Source organism: Phalacrocorax aristotelis, chromosome 16, assembly GCF_949628215.1.
Source record: "Phalacrocorax aristotelis chromosome 16, bGulAri2.1, whole genome shotgun sequence".
Lineage (NCBI taxonomy): Eukaryota > Metazoa > Chordata > Aves > Suliformes > Phalacrocoracidae > Phalacrocorax > Phalacrocorax aristotelis.
The window spans coordinates 6,266,313-6,284,686 of NC_134291.1; the positions used below are offsets into that span (position 1 = coordinate 6,266,313).

At 43.4% G+C, this 18,374-nt stretch overlaps 1 protein-coding gene across 2 annotated transcripts in view; it reads left to right on the plus strand.

The window, feature by feature from the left end:
* RPTOR (regulatory associated protein of MTOR complex 1) overlaps positions 1 to 18,374 on the plus strand; it is a 166,393-nt gene that overhangs the window by 99,437 nt on the left and 48,582 nt on the right. For both annotated transcript variants that reach the window (XM_075111716.1, XM_075111715.1), the window contains exons 12-20: positions 1,603 to 1,686; positions 3,168 to 3,278; positions 9,010 to 9,084; positions 9,723 to 9,788; positions 10,434 to 10,625; positions 11,847 to 11,987; positions 13,913 to 14,030; positions 15,338 to 15,478; positions 15,927 to 16,085. In XM_075111716.1, the coding sequence (XP_074967817.1) occupies positions 1,603 to 1,686; positions 3,168 to 3,278; positions 9,010 to 9,084; positions 9,723 to 9,788; positions 10,434 to 10,625; positions 11,847 to 11,987; positions 13,913 to 14,030; positions 15,338 to 15,478; positions 15,927 to 16,085 (1,087 nt within the window). The remainder of the gene's footprint in view (positions 1 to 1,602; positions 1,687 to 3,167; positions 3,279 to 9,009; positions 9,085 to 9,722; positions 9,789 to 10,433; positions 10,626 to 11,846; positions 11,988 to 13,912; positions 14,031 to 15,337; positions 15,479 to 15,926; positions 16,086 to 18,374) is intronic.

An 18,374-nucleotide genomic window follows, 5' to 3' on the forward strand; every position in this document is an offset into this window, starting at 1 on the left:
TTTGCATAGACTCCCCACACCCTCATCCAAGTCTCTAGAATTTGTGTCAGTTTTGGCTTCAAGTTGTTGTGCCAATCGGTTTGGGAAGTGGGAATATAAAAACCTGAGAGAGACTGGTGGCATTTTTGTTTTTGAAAATAAGGCAACGGAGCTTTTAAAATAAGACACAATTTGGTATGGTTAAAGGTTCTTGTGGGATGCTAGCAGTGTTGAGATCTGGTTTTGTATCTTCACCTGGAAATCCTTTTCAATTGAATCCATTTTTTTTCCCCCCAGCTACAAGAGAATTTGTGGGTTTACTTGGTTTTTTTCTGAAGGTCAATAATAACAGCATTGCCACATCTGTATGCCTCCCACGGCTCTGTAAGCACCCTGCACCTAACATGTCCCTGTCTGTTGTTTCAGCTGCCCCAGCTTCTACCGTGCCCTGGTTTCTATTTCTGCTTTAATCTCAGACAGCTGCCCCTGTTATTCCTGTGCTGGGCATCTTGAAAGCACATAGTTAACTGTGCCAAGTTCTGTAGTAAGTTTATGGAATCCGCTGGTGCCAACTAGGGCAGGATGAAAAAAATCCTTTCTTTTATGACCTGTCCTGAGACCTGAGCTCCGCTATTCAGAGGTGAAACACATGCTTCCTTGTAACCGTCTTTTTCTACTGGACTTTCTCTGCACAACTTCAGTATCTAGTATCAGTCGTCCATAGTATGAGACATGAGCCAAGTAATTTAGTTAGTCTTCAATATTAAACATGAAAAATAATTTAATTTGAATACGCAGTTTGGAAAAACACTGAGAAGGGGATGGAATTGGGGAGCTAAATCAACGAGTCTCTTTCCCTGAGACGCACGCTGAGGGATGTTACTCAATTTAAACTGAGGATTAAACGTTGCATTCCAATATCTTACATCTGTTAAGGAGATTAAGAACTGAAAGTCTGTCTGTTAATATTTCACACCAGGGTAGGTATAAGCCAGTAAACTACCACCTCATTATCGTTGTCAGACTCTGTTTTAATGAGATTTTTATTAACGACTAATGTGACCTTTTGCTTCCCTCTTAAGTCTCTTATATCGATTTGCCAAGAAAACCAAAGCCTCTTTTTCTGCTTCTGAGCTGTTTTGAGTAATGGGAGGCTGGGCCTTTTGCTCACCTTTGAATCCCTCCTGCAGATGCAATCGTGTTCCTGCTTTACTGGGGAAAGGCAGGTGGTATGGTGAGAATATTTGAAATCCATAGGGTCTGCTGCCGTCTAGCAGAGCTGTGCTGCCTATGAACCACTGTGCTGGAGAGAAAAATGAGCAGAGAGAACAAGTAGAGCAATGACGTGGAGATTGAGGATAACTGCATTCCTAGGAAAATGTTTGTGTGTGTCTGCAGAAACTTCATGAAGCAGAGTGTTATGAGGAGGGGCAGTAACCCACTGGTGACACTGTTCAGTGGGGTGAAAGTTTTCAGCAGTCAGGGTTTGTCTTCCAGCTTCTTCATTCAGACCATCAGTTTGTTCAAAGTCACGTAACGATCCTGAGGTCCTCTTCTATTTGCTCTGTAGTCGCAGGGGGTTTTGTTTTCTTTAGCAATAAACATTATCCCTCTCCTCTGCAGGTGCTGCTGAGCCAGGTACATCGGCTGCGAGCTCTTGACTTGCTGGGAAGATTTTTGGACCTGGGTCCCTGGGCAGTTAGCTTGGTGCGTGGATGTTGCGTATTGTCTTGTAAAAGTCTAGTTTATCTCAGTATTGGTGATAAATGCAAATGATGATTTATGGGAGGAAGATGCGGAAGATATTCCGCAGATCTAACAAGCAACCAGGTTTTTTTTGTGTTCATGTGTGTGAAATGGAGCAAGCATCCCTAAAAGAAAAGTGGTTTGTATTAATCAAAAAGGCCCAATAGCTGTTTGTTTGCATTACCACAAAAAGGAGTTCCTTGGGAATATTTTAGTGTAAAAGATTGTAAGGGACAAAGCAGGAGGAAATATCTGGGACAAATAAGGAGGTTTGTCAGGTAAAATAAATTTTAAAAAGCACATATGTTTATTTATAAATTTAATATTTATTAGGTCATCTGTTCTCTCAGCTTACTGGCTGCATCGTTTTCTTCTCTTCCTTTATCTATTTGGTCTCCGGATTTTGTAAGCTCTTCTGAGAACGTGGCAGCTGCCTTCTGCATTTTGGAAAGTGGCTAGCACAGTGCAGATAATAAATAAGAGTTAAACAGAGGAGCAGTTTAAAACACTCTTGTAAATGGAGCTATTTGTGAGAAAAGTGATGAAGATGAACCACCAGCTGGATGTGGAATAGCTCAATGATGGGGCTTTTTAGTGGTTTTCTTTACCTTCCTCTTTCATCTTGGCCAAGGCTCCCTTCTGCCGCCCTCGCAGACAGCTTAGTCCTCAGTGGTAGGAAGAAAGAATGCATTAAAGGTGATTGTAAGACCTATGGATTATAAACTTCTACGAGGATCAAAACATAGCTGCAGGTCAGCCACAGTGGCCTTTGCTCTGGCTATTGTGTGCTTTATAAACCTCGTTGGCCGTACCACTGGGTGATGCTCAGCTGCTGCCAGGTTGTGTGGGTAGTGACCCCCGGGAGGTGGGCACTGCAAGTGCAATCCCTCACCGTACGTTTCCTTTACCTTGTGCTTTGGGAAGGGTATCTGCAATCACGGTGGGATTCTCAAAGATTTAACATGTTGTGTGTCCTCCTGTGAGTAGTCTCTTGTCCCACGGAAAAGCCTTGGTAAAAAGTCTGTGTCGGGCAAGAGGCCTATTTAATTTCCAGTGGGAAGCCTGTAGTTATTGAGCTTTTGCAGTATGTTTACTTGTGAGAGCAAATGGCTCCATCTGAGGAGAGCAGAACGTATCATAAAGCATAAAATTGCATAGGCTGTAACAAGTAAAAGCTAGTGCTAGATTAACTCTGAGTCTCTGTGGACCAAATGAGTCTGAAAATATCTGGTGACATCCAAGATTAAAATGAGCAATAGACAAACACACAGGGATCCCCTCTTTACTAGAAATGTACGAAATCGTTTTCTACCAGATTTCTCATCTGTGTTGTTAAATATGCTGCGTCTTCACAGAGCGCCCAGTCCTGCCCCTGCGCGGTGCTGCCTCTGCAGCAGAGCTGAGCTGCTCACAAGGGTTTGCTCTTCTCTCTGGCTCCCCAGGCCCTGTCTGTTGGCATTTTCCCGTATGTGCTGAAGCTACTTCAAAGTTCAGCTCGTGAGCTGAGACCACTCCTTGTCTTCATCTGGGCCAAAATTCTGGCAGTGGACAGTGTGAGTACTTCTGAACTTGACTGTTTCTTTTGGGTTTCAGCAATGTGCCCTTACCCCCCCACCCCCATTTGCTTTATCCAGTTGCTTTAGACTTGAGACTTTCTCCTGAGGTACTTCAGAAAGATGCTGTATTGCCTGAAGACCAGCATATTATCTCATTAATTTATTTGACCTGTATGAAAGCTAACTTCTGAAACTTTGTGAATGGGAAGCCTCCATTAGGTGCTGGCACTGGGTAGGTTGGCTGCCCACCTCTTCGTACCTGCGCCAGGATGAAAGGAGGTTTGCTCTGTCTATTAATGCTGCAATGTCATGTTAACATACATCTCACAGTTCCTAGTTCCCCTTCAGCTCTAGGGTGTAGGTGCTCTAGGTAAAAGCCATCACATCTCACTGGTTGCTTCTTTATTGGGAAGAGATAGCTTTGCTTGCTGAAGGGGCTTAAAATGCACTCATATCTTCTGTCATGTATTCCCAGGTGAGAGCACACACCCATACTCTCCCTCAGTTTCCTCACTTTAGGTTGTTATCAAACTTGTTTTGTTCAAGACCATTCCTGTCAGTTGTCAAAACAGGCTGTGGGTAGTCTCCAGACACAGAATTTTTCTAGAAATAAAGCAAAAGTAATTTTTGGTGACTTTTAACTTAAGTCCTGCTCCAAGTCTAATGCATGTGCTGATGTGCTGAAGATGGTTGCCATAGAAGTATTTACCCCCCGCAGAAGAGATGTTACTCCTGTCATGGGTCTGTGATTCTGGTCTTCTCTTTTGGCACCTTTAGGAATAAGGTTTAAAAACTGAGCCCTGATTTTTAAAGATGGTCTTAACCAGAGCTCTGGTTTGTTTTTTTTTAAATAAATAATTAAGCAGGTAAGTAATTGTAGATAAATCTGTATAGTTATATATATGACTTGGTGGTTTGTGGGTGCAATTAGTTGAGCAATGTAAAATTATTAGGAGTGGTGCACACAGTTAACTGCAGGCACAATTATAAGCCAATATGAAATCGTCTGAACTGCTTGTAGAAGTTGGATCTTGCCTATTTGGGGGTTTATTTTTGTTATATCTCTTCCTTTTCAGTATGGAGAATAATATTGAGTTTGTTGGAATTTTCCCCCACTGTTGATCTAGCATTGTCAGGTTTAGTTTTATAAATATATTTTCATTAACATCCTAAGAGGATTTTGGAAAGCAAAGAAAATGAAAACTATTCATCTTAAAGCTTTTCAAAGCTACTCTTGAAAAAGCTTATTTTTGATGCATGCCTCTCCATGGCTGACGCTTCAGGCCCAGGTGCGTTTCAGAGTAGGCTGATGTATAATTTACACTGAGTGTCGTGCCATACTTCACTTTCTCTGGTGGTGAAGCCCGATGAGAGAGTTCTTTCCCCCTTATCCTCTCCTGGCACTATCATTATTGCTCCCATGCTCTATTTTATTGCCCCTCTCCTTTGGTAGGCTGTGCTTTTAAAAAAAAAAAAAAAAAAAAAAAAAAGGCAAAAATGCTCTTAAATTTTGTACTAGGATTTCTTTTCGCTCTTTCACTCACTAGCTCTGCAAAGAAGTGGTGCAAAGAAAGAAGGGAGGAGAGGGCAACTCCATCAGGCAAGTGCAATGACTGCTGCCAAGGGAGGGGACAGGCAGCAGAGAGAGTTGTCACACCATAAAGGGAACAAATAGGTTGCCATATCAGAAGTTAAAAGAATATTTTCCTGTTACATGCTAAATATCAGTACAGACATGTCTTTTCCCTCCTCTGCTGACACAAGGTCTGGCCTTGTATGTTTGAAACAAATTCAGTTTCAGACAAAGTTTAAGAAAATCCAGTTTCGCAGCATGCATGTTGTGTGGATTCCAAGTTCTCTAATGCTACAGCCTGCTCCACTTCTCCAGCCCTCTGCATTTCCAGAGGGTAAATTTATTTAAATGAACCACCGGTATCTGCATGCTTCAGGATGAGAGGTAGCCTTTCAGTGTTTGTGTTGATCCAGTGGTGGAGCAGTTTATGACCTGCTGAGCTGCGGAGAGCACACTACGCTGCGTGTCAGCACCGTTTGTTCAGAGACGGCCTTTTATAAGACTTGGAGGGGGATGACAACTGCAGGGACACACTCCGTGAGTACGAAGGCAGGCAGGCAGGGAATGCTGACCAAAGGGTCGGTGCAGTAATTCATGGTTAGGCTGCAGGGACTCGCTGTAGTGTTAGTGCTGCGCGTGGGGCGGGTGTGTGGGTCTGAGGGTGTGATCCATATACCTGGCTTGGCTCTGGTTCAAGTGGGCACTACCTCCATCGTACAGGCAGAAGCCATTGCCCTAGCATATGAGAGCGTGTTTATTTTAAATATTCTGCCAGCTGATTTTCATCCTCGCAATAATTGTGCGGTGCTGTCTCTCTCCTTCATCTGCTTTCCCCTGTACGTGTATTTTATTTGGTTTCAGGAGACTGTTGCTGATGAAATTACTTTCATTAGGACTGGAGTTCAGCTGATTGCTCATTCCTCTTTGCATTTGGATGTGACTGAGAGCAAGTTATATAAGACTTGCTAGTGCCCTGGAGAACAGAATATCCTGCTAAGATAACATCTCTGTTCTGGTCCCTCCCTCTCTTTGGCGAGGGAGGCAGCAGGAAGGTGTTCTGACATGAGACAGCATTGTAGCATCCCATGTGTCCTTTCAGATGATACCTTCCGTAATCATGGTATGCTGTGAAGAATTGTGTTTTGCCATAAAAATTACAGGATACATCAACGGTATTAAAGAATATAAAGATATATAGGTGTCCCTAATAAACACTGGAATATTTAGATTAATCTGCTTTAATTCCATGTATAATCAGACGATTTTTCATACAGTAGTCCTCGAGGACTCTAGTCATCTCTGCTTGAAGCCTGCTGGAGTATTTCTAGATAATCCACCTGCAGAGCCGCACAGCAAGCGATGGTTCAAAGTTGCCTACTCTAGGTAGCTGGCAGGTATAGTTGGGAGTAGCGTTGTGTGCTGCCACATGGAGGTGGCTATAACACTTGCAAATATAGGTGAAGAATTTGCTACATGCCACATTGATAATGTTTGATAAACAGCACCTTCTAGATCTTAAATACTTGAATTTAAAGGGGGGAAAAAAGTCCCCTCACCTGTAATAAGGATTATAATCAAGAATTTAAACAAGACCAAATAAAGTGCCCATTAAACAGTACTGAAAATGAGTACTACTAAAGTGGGACAGCAAGAGACATCTTACTGCTCCAAAGAATTGGCTGAAGAGAATGGAAAACAAACATTTCTCATACTTTTTAAAGCAATGGAGTGAAATAAATAGTATGCTTACCTTCCAGATGCGTCCTTTCTTAGCAGGATCATGACTACCATTTCTCAATTTATGATTAATACAAATACTCAAGTGTTCCCTGAGGATAATTTGGTAAAGCTACCCACCTGGGGGGTGAGGGTTCAGTGCCCAGTGTGGTGGCCCAGGACACCCCTGAGCTGTGGCAGTGCTGCTGTATTCCAGGAACTCGTGAGATTCTGGGGGATAAGCTACATAGGACATCTGTTAAATTAAGGAGAAAGAGGAGATCTGTGCTCTAGTCTGTCCCCAGCACTGGGAACTTTATATTTTATGTAAGTTCTGAACTTTCACACCAAGCCTGCAGCTTGTTTTGGTCATGTTGTATTATTATTCACAAGTGTAGCTGCTGCTTCTTTGAGGAGGAGGTGTTACTGATGCTGGCTTTCCATATTGTTCACAGGATCTAAGCAGGGAGGGTTTGAGCAAGTGTGCTGGCTTTATAGACGTTGCCTCCCTCCCCCGAGTCTCAGGTATTTGGGTAACAGTGGCAGCGCAATAAATGTAGTGTGAAGATGGGCAGCCTCCTCTTTGTTGGTGTCTGCCTACATTATAGTGAAGAGATTGTTTTTGTAAGGAACAGAAGCTATTCACACTGCGAATGAAAAGGGGGAAAAAAGGAAGCCTGTTTTTTGTGCAGCATAATATGGAAGTCAGGAAAGCCTCTTGTAGCTGCAGCCTGGCATCAATCCATTTCCTCTGCTCTTTGGTCTGCCAAAACCAGCATCTTTACTCCCTTCAGCAATAGAATATTCTCTTGCATCTCTGTCCTGTCACCCCCTCTCCTTTCAACAATTAGTTCCCTCCTTCACCTTCTATGCCTGATAAAAAATACATGATGCTGTCTCTGGCATGAAGCATACAATAGAACAACAGTCATGGGGGAAACTGATTGCCAAGTCAGTATTTCCTCCCTTAAATTTTCACTTTCGTAGTATGTATTCTTTCAGTTTGACCCTAATATGTCAACCCGACACCTGAGCTGGTGTGTTAGCAAAAACATCGTGTAAGCCAAGTGCTTCACTGTTGATACTACCCCAGGAAAGCCTGCATTATTCTCCTTACAGGCTTTTAACGACAGTGGAGTTGCTCTGCAGTTTTTGATTGCGTGTAGTATGAGATCATGCTACTATGTGCTACTGTTGTACCAATTTAATGCATGTTAGCGCTTGACCAAATAATATAGCAATTAGTCTTGTTTATGCAGATGAGTTGAAATCTTCTTGTCAAAATCTAGTCCTGCCTAGGCAGGAGATTGGACGGAATATAAAGAATTAATAATTCCTCCTCCACCCCCACCCTTACAGCTTTGCTGGTAATCGCTCAGTGATGTGGATCACTCTAAGAGAACCATGTGCTAGGCTTTTCTGTGTGGCAGTCTCCAAGGGTTGTCCTGCTCGTGGAAGATGGTACTTTAACATTCACAAGACACTTAGTTTAACACCCTGGCTGCCAGGCTGAGCTGGAAAATCAGCTACAGTGGTACAGAAAGAACCAGGGAGGACTGTGCTATCAAACTGCACCTTCCGTAATCCATGGGGAAGGGGGTGCTACATTTATGAAAGAAGGGGCATGCACCAGACTTACCCAAAAATTTCCCTGTCCTGTTGAGTAAGCCTGGGTGGGCAGCTGGGAAGAAGAGGAGGAACCCCGAAAGCATCTGCACCAGCTGCGTGCTTGGCAGCCCGGAGTGCCAAGCTATGTCTGAACATGTAGCACAAGCTGCTTTCTTGACTCTTGGTAGCTAGCGTGTGAGCATAATGTCCTCTGAAAGGAAAGGTCAGGGCACTTAATCCCTGCCTGGGGACCGTTATAGATTTGACCAGGATTTTACACGGGTTATGTAGATGCCTAACTGTACAACTAGAAGATAGCGAGCAGCAATTATCAGCAGACCTGATTTATGGTAAGCTAATTGCCTTGACATAGGATTGCAAATCAAGTGGAGAACTAGACTAGGGGCTTTTAGAAGATCTAACCTTACATAATTTTTATTCTATTAAATATAAAAAAAAAAAAGTTGATTGGATTCCTCCTCAGTTTTGCCTTTGGTGGTTCTTAAATAGTGGTGAAGGTTTAATGTGGGACAGAGATGTCAAATTTAACTCTTCTCCTAAGCAGGAGGTCACATCTTCAGCTACTGCTTCTGTCGTGTTGGAGGGTGGCAGAGGGTTCCTTACTTTACACACTGCTCTTCCCTGTCAGCCCTCTGCTGCGGGGATGTTTGGTTGCGGCCCCAGTGAAGGGCGTGCACTTTATTTTGCTTCTCAAATGAAAGTGAGATTTGAGAAAAATGATTAAGGCATGAAATATTCATACATCATTGGAGGAAAAAAATATTTTTATCTTATTGTACTCATTGTGTTTTTCTTTGTCTCATTTTTCAGTCGTGCCAAGCTGACCTTGTGAAGGACAACGGTCACAAGTACTTCCTTTCAGTTTTGGCAGATCCTTATATGCCAGTAAGGACAAGTCATCTTTATTCAGGCTCTTCTAGCATTTGCTTAGCTTGTCTTAGCTTATCTGTTGCTGTCCTGATGCAGTTGGTGCTAACACAGCACTGCCTCCCACCTCCACCTCCTGTGACACCCACTGCTCTACTGGAGCCATTGCTCAGCTGTGGAGTCCGTGACCAGGGGAGATAAAAATGCTCCTGCCAGGTTGCATGAGAGAGACAGCCAAGCCAAACAAGAATTTGCAAACTTTATTAAACTTATATAAGCGCAGATTACGCAGCGGTGACGATGGGAGCTGGGGGCTTCTGGGGGCTGGGTGCAGAGGCAGCCTAAGTGCGCTGTAACCTTCATAATTCCCTCTGCAAAAGTTTTTTGTGGTTTCCTGTAATAGGTATTTGTATGCCTCCTCCAGAGCAATATACGGAGGCTGGATGGGAGGATCGTATTGGCAGTCTGATGAAGTGTCTCAGATGTGACTAGTGATAGGACTGGATGACAAGAAAATTCTAGCTTTTTTTCCCCCTCTCTTGTTCTTTTAATGTGATCAAACTGCACTTAGAATGATCTCGTGTTTCAGCAAGTGTGGGATGTAGTTGTTCTCTGACCTGTTTTCTAGATAACAATTAGTTGTATATTGTTTTAAGGCTGAACACAGGACAATGACTGCTTTTATCCTGGCTGTAATTGTTAACAACTACAACACTGGACAGGTGAGTCCTAACATGCTTTTTCCTTTCATTCTCTCTTGCCTCTTCTCTGCATCGTGCCTTCACTTTGATAAAAGTGTCCTGGCTTGCATTGAAGCACAACCCTGAACTGGAAAAACAAAATAGAAGATTGCTTTACATAATTTTTGTGTGGATTAAAAGAAAAATTGACCTGGAGGTGTGACAAACACATTATGTACCTGGCACCTGAAAGTGGAGGTTAAGGACACAAGTCACTCAACAACTACCCCTCCAGGCAGCACACGGACGTGCTATTAAAGAAATAGTGCCTAGTTCCTGTCAAGTGGAAACTTGATGACTCTGATAAAGTTCTTGGGAAGGGTATATGGGATGAATCATAAACCTTGGGGCTCTGACAGGTGCAAGGCATATATACAGTGAGGGAAAAACAGTCTTTATGCATTACGGGAAGTATTTCTAATGCTCAACTATTTAGCTAGCTAGAACAGCGTGTAGTTGACCTTCCCTTCATGCTGCCTCCAAATGGTATTTTATAACAAAAACAGTATATAACCACTGAATAATTATTTTCTTTTGATTTCCTGTCTATTTCAGAAATAATCTTCTTTTTTGATGATGAAGTGGGAAGCTGTCATCCAAAATAAATTTCATTGCTTTGTGTTTTAGGAAGCTTGCCTTCAAGGAAACCTGATTGCTATTTGCCTGGAGCAGTTAAATGATCCGCATCCTCTTCTGCGTCAGTGGGTGGCCATTTGTTTAGGACGTATTTGGCAGAACTTTGACTCAGCAAGGTGGTGTGGGGTGAGAGACAGCGCTCATGAAAAGCTCTACAGTCTCCTCTCGGATCCAATCCCAGAGGTGAAAATCCAACTTTTGAAATAATTGCCAGTTGAATTGTCAGAATTCTGGCAGAGGGCTACAGAAGTACTTAAAAAACCAGGGCTTTCAAGAGTTTTACGGTTGTGTCTGGTTCAAAGAAAGATCTCACTGCTGTTTCTTCAAGGTGGTGCAAATCATCCAAGCCCTGCAAGAGAACTAGCCAAAGAGATGCAGGGGGAGTTCATATAGCCCAAAAGCCCTGGAATCTTGGCACCGGAGTTAGGAAACACCCTGGTTTTGCTTACTTGATATCAGAAGCTTGTTAAAAACGTGGTCCCAAAACACACTGTGTTGCAAAAAACTCTCTAGTCTTTTTGGCCGAGTCTGAAAACTCTTCTCCTCCTGGTATGTGTGAAAATACATCTTTAATTGAATGTGTTTTACCTTGGTGACAAACTCTCCAAGAGACAAGCGGTTCTTGTGCAGAGCCTGGCTATGATTGACAGAGCCTGTCAGACCCCAGTGAAATTACATCGCATGTGGGAGAAGTAAGCCTGGAGATAAACACCATTGCTAACGTGCAGCGATTAAAGATTAGATTCCCCTTTACATTCAGTCTTTCTGTCCTGCATCTTCCACCTCCTTTCTCTGGCCCCATCTTCCCCCATTTTATAAGCAGTACTTGTGTGGAGGTTGGGTTGACTGTCCTTACGGCACACCCACACCTCTCTTTGAGAAGCCAGAGTGAGCGTTTCTGCTTTGTGGAGCGCATCCTGCAGTTGCTGATTGCACCCCATCCCCACTGTTTGCAGCCTCTGCCGAGGCAAGACCAAGCCATTTGATCCCTCTGTTCGTTGTGTTGATCTGGCAAAGTTTACCCTGATTTGAGCTGCTGTCTTTCCTCCTTTTCTTTTTTTCCATTGTCTTCTACCTTTCTGTAAGCCCTTATCTGAAGACTGTGAACCTTATTCCTGTTAATTAATATTCTAGGCAATGTCAGCTGGCAAAATCACCCATGGGAAGGTCATCGAGTATTCTGGGAAATTAAATATACTCCTGCATGTGTGAATGCTTAAAACTCAGTGCTTTGCTGAATCTGTTTTGGTTTTTACTCTCCATGGGCTTCCATTTAGCCCTGTCTATTTGCCTGCCACAGTAGTCCAGGCTTCCAGAGATACTATGTGGGAATAAAAAAATCCCATTGGCAAACTTTGGGCTGGAAACAAGAGGAAAATAATAATGAACGTTTGTGCCTTACAGGTTCGCTGTGCTGCAGTCTTTGCACTGGGAACGTTTGTGGGCAACTCAGCTGAACGGACCGATCACTCCACCACCATCGATCACAATGTGGCTATGATGTTGGCCCAGCTCATCAATGATGGGAGCCCCATGGTTAGAAAGGTACGGAAAGGCCGGCGGTGCGGAAGTTTGGTGGATTCACGCTGATGAATTCTGCACAATGCCTAATCAGAGCATGCATTATTTAATAGACTCCTCAATTAATTTGACTCATTTGGAAGTATCTGTTTCGTCATGAAGTCTTTTAACTTGAGTTGCTGCTGCGAAGCACCATGCACGCATGACAACACCAGTGAAAACAGCAGCATCATCCTCCTGCTGTGGCTGAAGGCTCACACTGAGCCTTACGCTGCGCACTCAGGGTGGTCACGCGCAGTAGCGTTCCAGGATGCTGTGTTATCCTCTTACCCTTTTTCAGTGTACATATTACAGCATTTCATTTACTCTGCAATATAAGGGGCCTACTGGCAGGAATAATACAAGTGTAGTATGTCATCATGTCCAGGTGTTGACAAGAATGCCCTTCAGATCAGAATGTTTCTGCTGATTAGCACTGGACCTCTGATTTAGCTCATGTATTCCAATTTTTATATCCTTTTTTTTTTAAAGAGAATGCGAAGACCGGTAAGGAAGGAGAGCAATTGCGGTGAAGTCTTCAGGTGCACAAAACACTGAGAATTCTTGCTGCATGACTCTTCTGCTAATGCTCTTCTGTTGATTAGTGTTTTGACTGCAGAATTTTACATTACGGGATCTCAGGTTTTAAATGAAATAGTAATGTATTGCTAGAAACATGGAGTATGTGGCAGTCCTAGGGGAGGAAGAGGAGAGGGAGCGAGAGTGCTGTGGAGACAACATGAGAGCTCTGTTCAGTAGAAAGATCTTGCTGCTTTTATAAACCGCAAGGATGGATGACATACAAAGTAATTCTTCAGGTTTTGGAGAATTACAATTTCTGATGCACCATTGTACATCAATAGTACAAGAAATAGTTTTTGACATTCTGGATTGTTCTTGTTGGGTGTACTTAGGGGTCCTAATGCTTGTGTTTACTTAACTGGAACATCAATAGCCTGACAGTTGTCACCAGCATTGTAAGGATTAATTTTTGTTGTCTCATTCCAGCATTTAATCAGTTTAATTCAAGAGAGAAATGCATGCCACACTATGTGCTCTTTGAGATTCATAAATCTCTCTTTTGGAGATTTGTCCCCTGAACAGAGAGCAGCAACCAAAGCCAGCTCTCCGCCTCTCCTGTTTGCTGTTTCCACGTGCCTAGCAAGCAGTACCTAACTGAGGGTCTGAACTTCACCTTCTCTACCCTCCCCACCCCACCCTGGTAATTCAGGTTCTCAAGCTGCAGCTATGAGAATGAACGTACTGATGATCCCTTGCAGGTAGGCAGCACCGCTGTCATGTTAGCTGCTGACTTTGCAGGTCAGTACGAGACTGTGCAGTTCAGTGCAGGATTCAAACACCAGGGCTCTTTGTGGACGAGCTGTGCTGTGTCCCCAGGGGCCTCTTGTCAGATTCTGTTTCCTTCAGCTCAGAGCAAACATAGGACAGGCTGTAGGTCGAGAGCTCCACTCTGTGAGTACGTGTGCAGCGCAGGGAGAGGGTCAGGCTGTGCTATGGAGGGCCGAGGACACTGATCCTCAGCACAGCTCATTGCTGCTCTGCATGGCATCTCATGGGCGAGACTGCTGCGTGCACAAGAGCAGAGGGAGCTGGGTGCTCGTCACCAGTTCAGTACTTTCTGTGACACTGCATTAGTTTGACAATATCGGGCAGAATCAAAGAGTAGTGGGAGCCTGTTCAGATATAAAAGACTTGTGAAGAATTAGATTTGAAACAGAGTGCCCTGGCTTTCTTCAGTTCATCCCTGTGAAGTGAAGGGAAAATGATTAGTCTGGGTGGCCAGCCAATAATATCAACAGTAATGACCATATTGTTCTGTGTTTCCCTTTGATCCATTGTTTCTTACCTATGTAACCATGAAATACCTGTTTCTTCTGCTGTTTCCGTAGGAGCTGGTGGTGGCTTTAAGTCACCTGGTGGTTCAGTATGAGAGCAATTTCTGCACTGTCGCCTTGCAGTTCATGGAAGAAGAGAAGAATTACCCTCTCCCTTCTCCAGCTGCCACAGGTCTGTGTTTTCTGTCTGTGTGGGCAGGAAATGTATAGCATGAAAGCGCTTGGGAACTTTTTTTTAAGGAGTTTGCCGAACGCAATGAAATTCTTGCTGGTGATGATTTATCATACAGCACGGTTGCTACAAAGTTGAGTGACATGGTGGGTAGCTCTAAGGTCTGTTTAGCACGATAATATATTGCACTGGAGAAATGCATCCTCTGCTGAGTCTCCATCTAAAGCATAGCTATAGCTCACCAGCAATTTGTAGAGACTGAACACCCTGTCAAGTTCAAAGGGATTCCCTTCAGATCAAGATTGGAGTATATTTGTCAAGGCACTACACAGGCTTACTAGACTTTTTTTTTTCCCCTTCAAATTATCTCTGAAACTTCAGTGCCATGTTAACCTAATGAGAAACCTCACCACAGAACAATGAACTGACCGTACTCTTTGCTACCGTAAAGCACCGGACAAGAAGCAGTGAAGAACTTCATGCTCTGTGCCTATGGTCCCATCCTTTTGTTGTGTCTGTTGCTTTATATGAGGAATGAAAAGCCATAGTGGAATTGTTGCTAACCTCACATTTTCTTTAGGTGTTAAGTACATTGGAAATCTTGAAGGATAATGGGACTGTTGCAATAGAAGCTTGGAGACAAGAGCATGTGCTGTCTCTGCAATGAGTAGTTTAATCTCCCTATTGTCTGAATAACTAAGTCATATTGGAAAACTAGCTTCTCCACATTTGTCCTTTTTGCTGCAGGAAGCCAGTATTACGTGCAGTTTGTGTAGTGCTTTGCTTTATCCAAAAGGATCATGAAGTATTTGTAAGTAGGATGCACTGGAAGCATTGGCCCACCAATGGGCCGTTGGCTTGAAGTTTGGTTGGGAAACCAGAAGTTTCATAAATCTCTATAATGAGAAAATTTACCATATTTTTAATGAGCAGAAGCAGACAGAAGCCTGCAAATGCTGCCTACTAAATGGCGTCTGCTGTAGCAGCGTGTCCTAGCACAACGTCTGGGCAGTGGCCCAGCATTGACCTGGAGAGAAGAGTTGTCATGCCTCTCTGCATAGTCCGCAGGCACTGGCAAGGTTCGGCTCACCTGGTTTTATTGGATGTAACAAAATCACAGCCTAAACAGCAGAGACACATGGTCCTTGCTGATTATGTGCACAGAGGATCCTTTGTCATGCCTCATTCTGTTTTAGCCTAAGGGGCAATGTCTAAATTCCGTTCATATTGGTAGTATTTTAATTATATATTTTCTGGGAAATTACTGCTTTGGTTACATCTATAATTGCTAAATTTTGCATCCACAGAGGGTGGAAGTTTGACACCAGTGCGAGATGGTCCATGTACACCGAGGCTGCGGTCCGTCAGCTCTTACGGTAACATCCGAGCAGTTACCACAGCAAGGAACCTGAACAAGTCCTTGCAGAACCTCAGCCTGAATGAAGAATGTAAGAGACATTTTAAAATTCTTACATTTCTCTTTGCCTCTTCTTTCTCTCCCTTCTCCTGCAAGCTAGGAGATACCACGTGCTAAACAACATGAGCTGAAACTAACATTTTAGCCCAGATTATCCAGCTGCCAGCTCCGAGGGCTTAGATGAGAAGCCCCTCTTAATTAGTTTCAATGTTTTAGTCATTAGTATTGATTTTTCTGAGTGTTTGGGGACTAAAAAGGTGCCTTCCAACTTCCTAACATACATGGATTTTAACTGAATAATTTCTGACCCCTTGATGCTTACTCTTTTTTTAAACATTCAGTGTTTAAAAGGGGACATTGTGGATTTGCCTACACTTTCATCGAGTGTTGTAGGATTTAGCGAAGGGCTGTTACACCTGGGCAGAAATTGTCTTCTCACCAATTCTTCTTTCAGCTTCTGCCCCCTTTTCTTTTGGCAGCTGGAAGCTCTGTTGCGTTTTCTCCTGGGAATCTCAGCACCAGCAGCAGTGCCAGCAGCACCTTGGGCAGCCCTGAGAATGAAGAGTATATCCTGTCGTTTGAGACTATTGACAAGATGAGACGAGTCAGCTCTTACTCTTCCCTGAATTCACTAATAGGTGAGTAAAGATTCTTCTACGCTTACTTTGGTGGTGCCTTTCTTCACATGCTTGCACTAGCTTTTGTGGAGAGCTTGGATCTTAGCTCCTGCTAGGTCTTAATCCAACAAAATTTCTTATAACACTAGAAATGCTACTCGTGTTCGGTCAGGTTATAGGCAGAGCAGAGTCCCTCCTGCTCTGATGGGGGGACTGGAAGTGAGACCTGTTGGCTCCAGATGTACAGTTCTCTGTGATGGACAGCAGTCCTGTTAGGAATTTGAGCACAAAAATGTAGCACATACAGGAATTTCACCTCCACTTCAGTTTCATTGGCTAGAGAATGAAAGCAAGGACTCCCCATCCCATGGACATAGCAGCTGGGCACACTGGCACTAACTGCTTCCCCTGGTTATTTTTCATGTGGCTTGTATTTCTGTCCCGCACAGCCACTTTAGTGTGTTACTCAGCCAAGGAAGCCTTACCTAGCTGATTTCCTATGCAGGTTTATATGTGCATTGTTAAAATAGGACATGAAAAAGAAGAAATTCCAGGCTGTGTCTTAAAAGCAAAAAGACTGAGCATTTCATAGAAATCTGCTGTTGTGCAAAAAGTTCCACAGCTGATCCCGCTGCCTCCAGTCCCCTCTCCATGATTTCCTCCCAGATAAGCAGCTGTAACATCAGTAACAGCACTGGACTTTCTAACACTGCTCAACAGTCCTTTTCTGTCCTGGCGTCTGACTCTCTGGGTAATGTACAGAACTCTGGAAAGTGCTGTAGCACAGAAGGGAAAGGAAATTTCGCTTGTAATTATGCAGTGCATGGCTGATCTGTGTGGAAAGGATTATTTGCATTTCTTTTCTAGAGCAAAACTGGAATGTTTATGTTAAGCTAGTTCAAGTCGGTTGTTTTTCAAGTAACTTCCCAGTCATGTCTGTTTGCTGCAGTAGCATTGCTTTAAACTAGCTGTAGTTTTTCAAACAATCTAAACCATTTGGGGATGATACCACAGACAACATGCAAAAGGACCTGGCATTTGGAATGGCCTCCCTCCAGGATGCTGGGGAGGCATCGTGCAGCAGAGGAATGCTGAGGGAAGTCTCTGTGTTTTCTTGCAATCAGTGAATGTGCCCATACTTTTCTAGCCTTCAAAAATCAGTGAAAAAAGACTGGTATAACTCAGGAGTCCACCTGGGTGATAGACTTGTCTTGACGTGAAGAAACTTTTCGCTCTACTCTATTTTCTGGAAGAACTAATGGTGATTTGGCTTTCCTGAGTTGAAACATTCTGGGATTGCAAGTTTTAAGCCCCTGTGGCAGTTTAAAACCATGTATTCATTAGAAACTTGATAAATTCATTTGCTTTTGATTGTAGGTAATGAAATTGGATCTTCTAAAGCATGACAGGAATATTAGGAAACTTCTCTCCACCTTAAGCAAGAACTTGAATTTTCCTCATTTCCGCTGGTGCAAACTGGTATCTGCTTGATGGCTTGTGCATGTCTCACAAGAGCTTTACAGAACAGTTGGAAAAGAATCTAGAAATGAGCTGGAGGTGAGTGAGGGAGACCTAGGAAAACAAAAAGAGCAGCTCTCCAAAGCCTCCCTCATTCCTATTCAGTCGGAAGAGCTTATATCCAGCTGGAAACGACAGAGCTTATAGAAGTGTTTAAAATTCATAACTCACACAGAATCCCATTACCTTCAGCATTTGCCTGCTGAAAGCTAGGCTTTTTTCATCTCTGCTGAAGAATCACCATCCTCCAGCTTGCTCTCTCCTGCTCCCCAAGGAAAGAGTTTTCAAAATGCCGTCAGCTCCAGCCACCCTCAGTAGTGCTGCGGCTGCTGCGCAGCCAGCCCAGGCTCAGATTAACCCCTTTCTTTAAAGTTTTAGTGTGCTATAAAATACTTGTACACTGCTAGCCAGGGCAGGGTAACTCGGAGAGGAGTCCACCTGGGTGATAGACTTGTCTTGACTGAAGAAATGTTTTGCTTTACTCTCTGTACTTTGGAAGAAGTAATGGTGATTTGGCTCCACAGTGATGACTCTGCCAAATATTTGAGACAGGCAGAGCAGTAAAAAGGATTCTTTGGGCACATGGGTAGAATCAAACCAAAGCAGAAATCTAGTCTGTAATAATAAAAGTAGACATTTTCAACCACAGTTTAATTCTGTGTTCTGTACTCTGCATTCCCTAGGTTGATTCACTGATGTTCAGGGCTTTCTTCCCCTCTTGCGATTTTAGGAACATGGTGCTAGAGGGATTATTCTGGATCAGTCTATCCACTTTACTGGCAGTGCGGCATC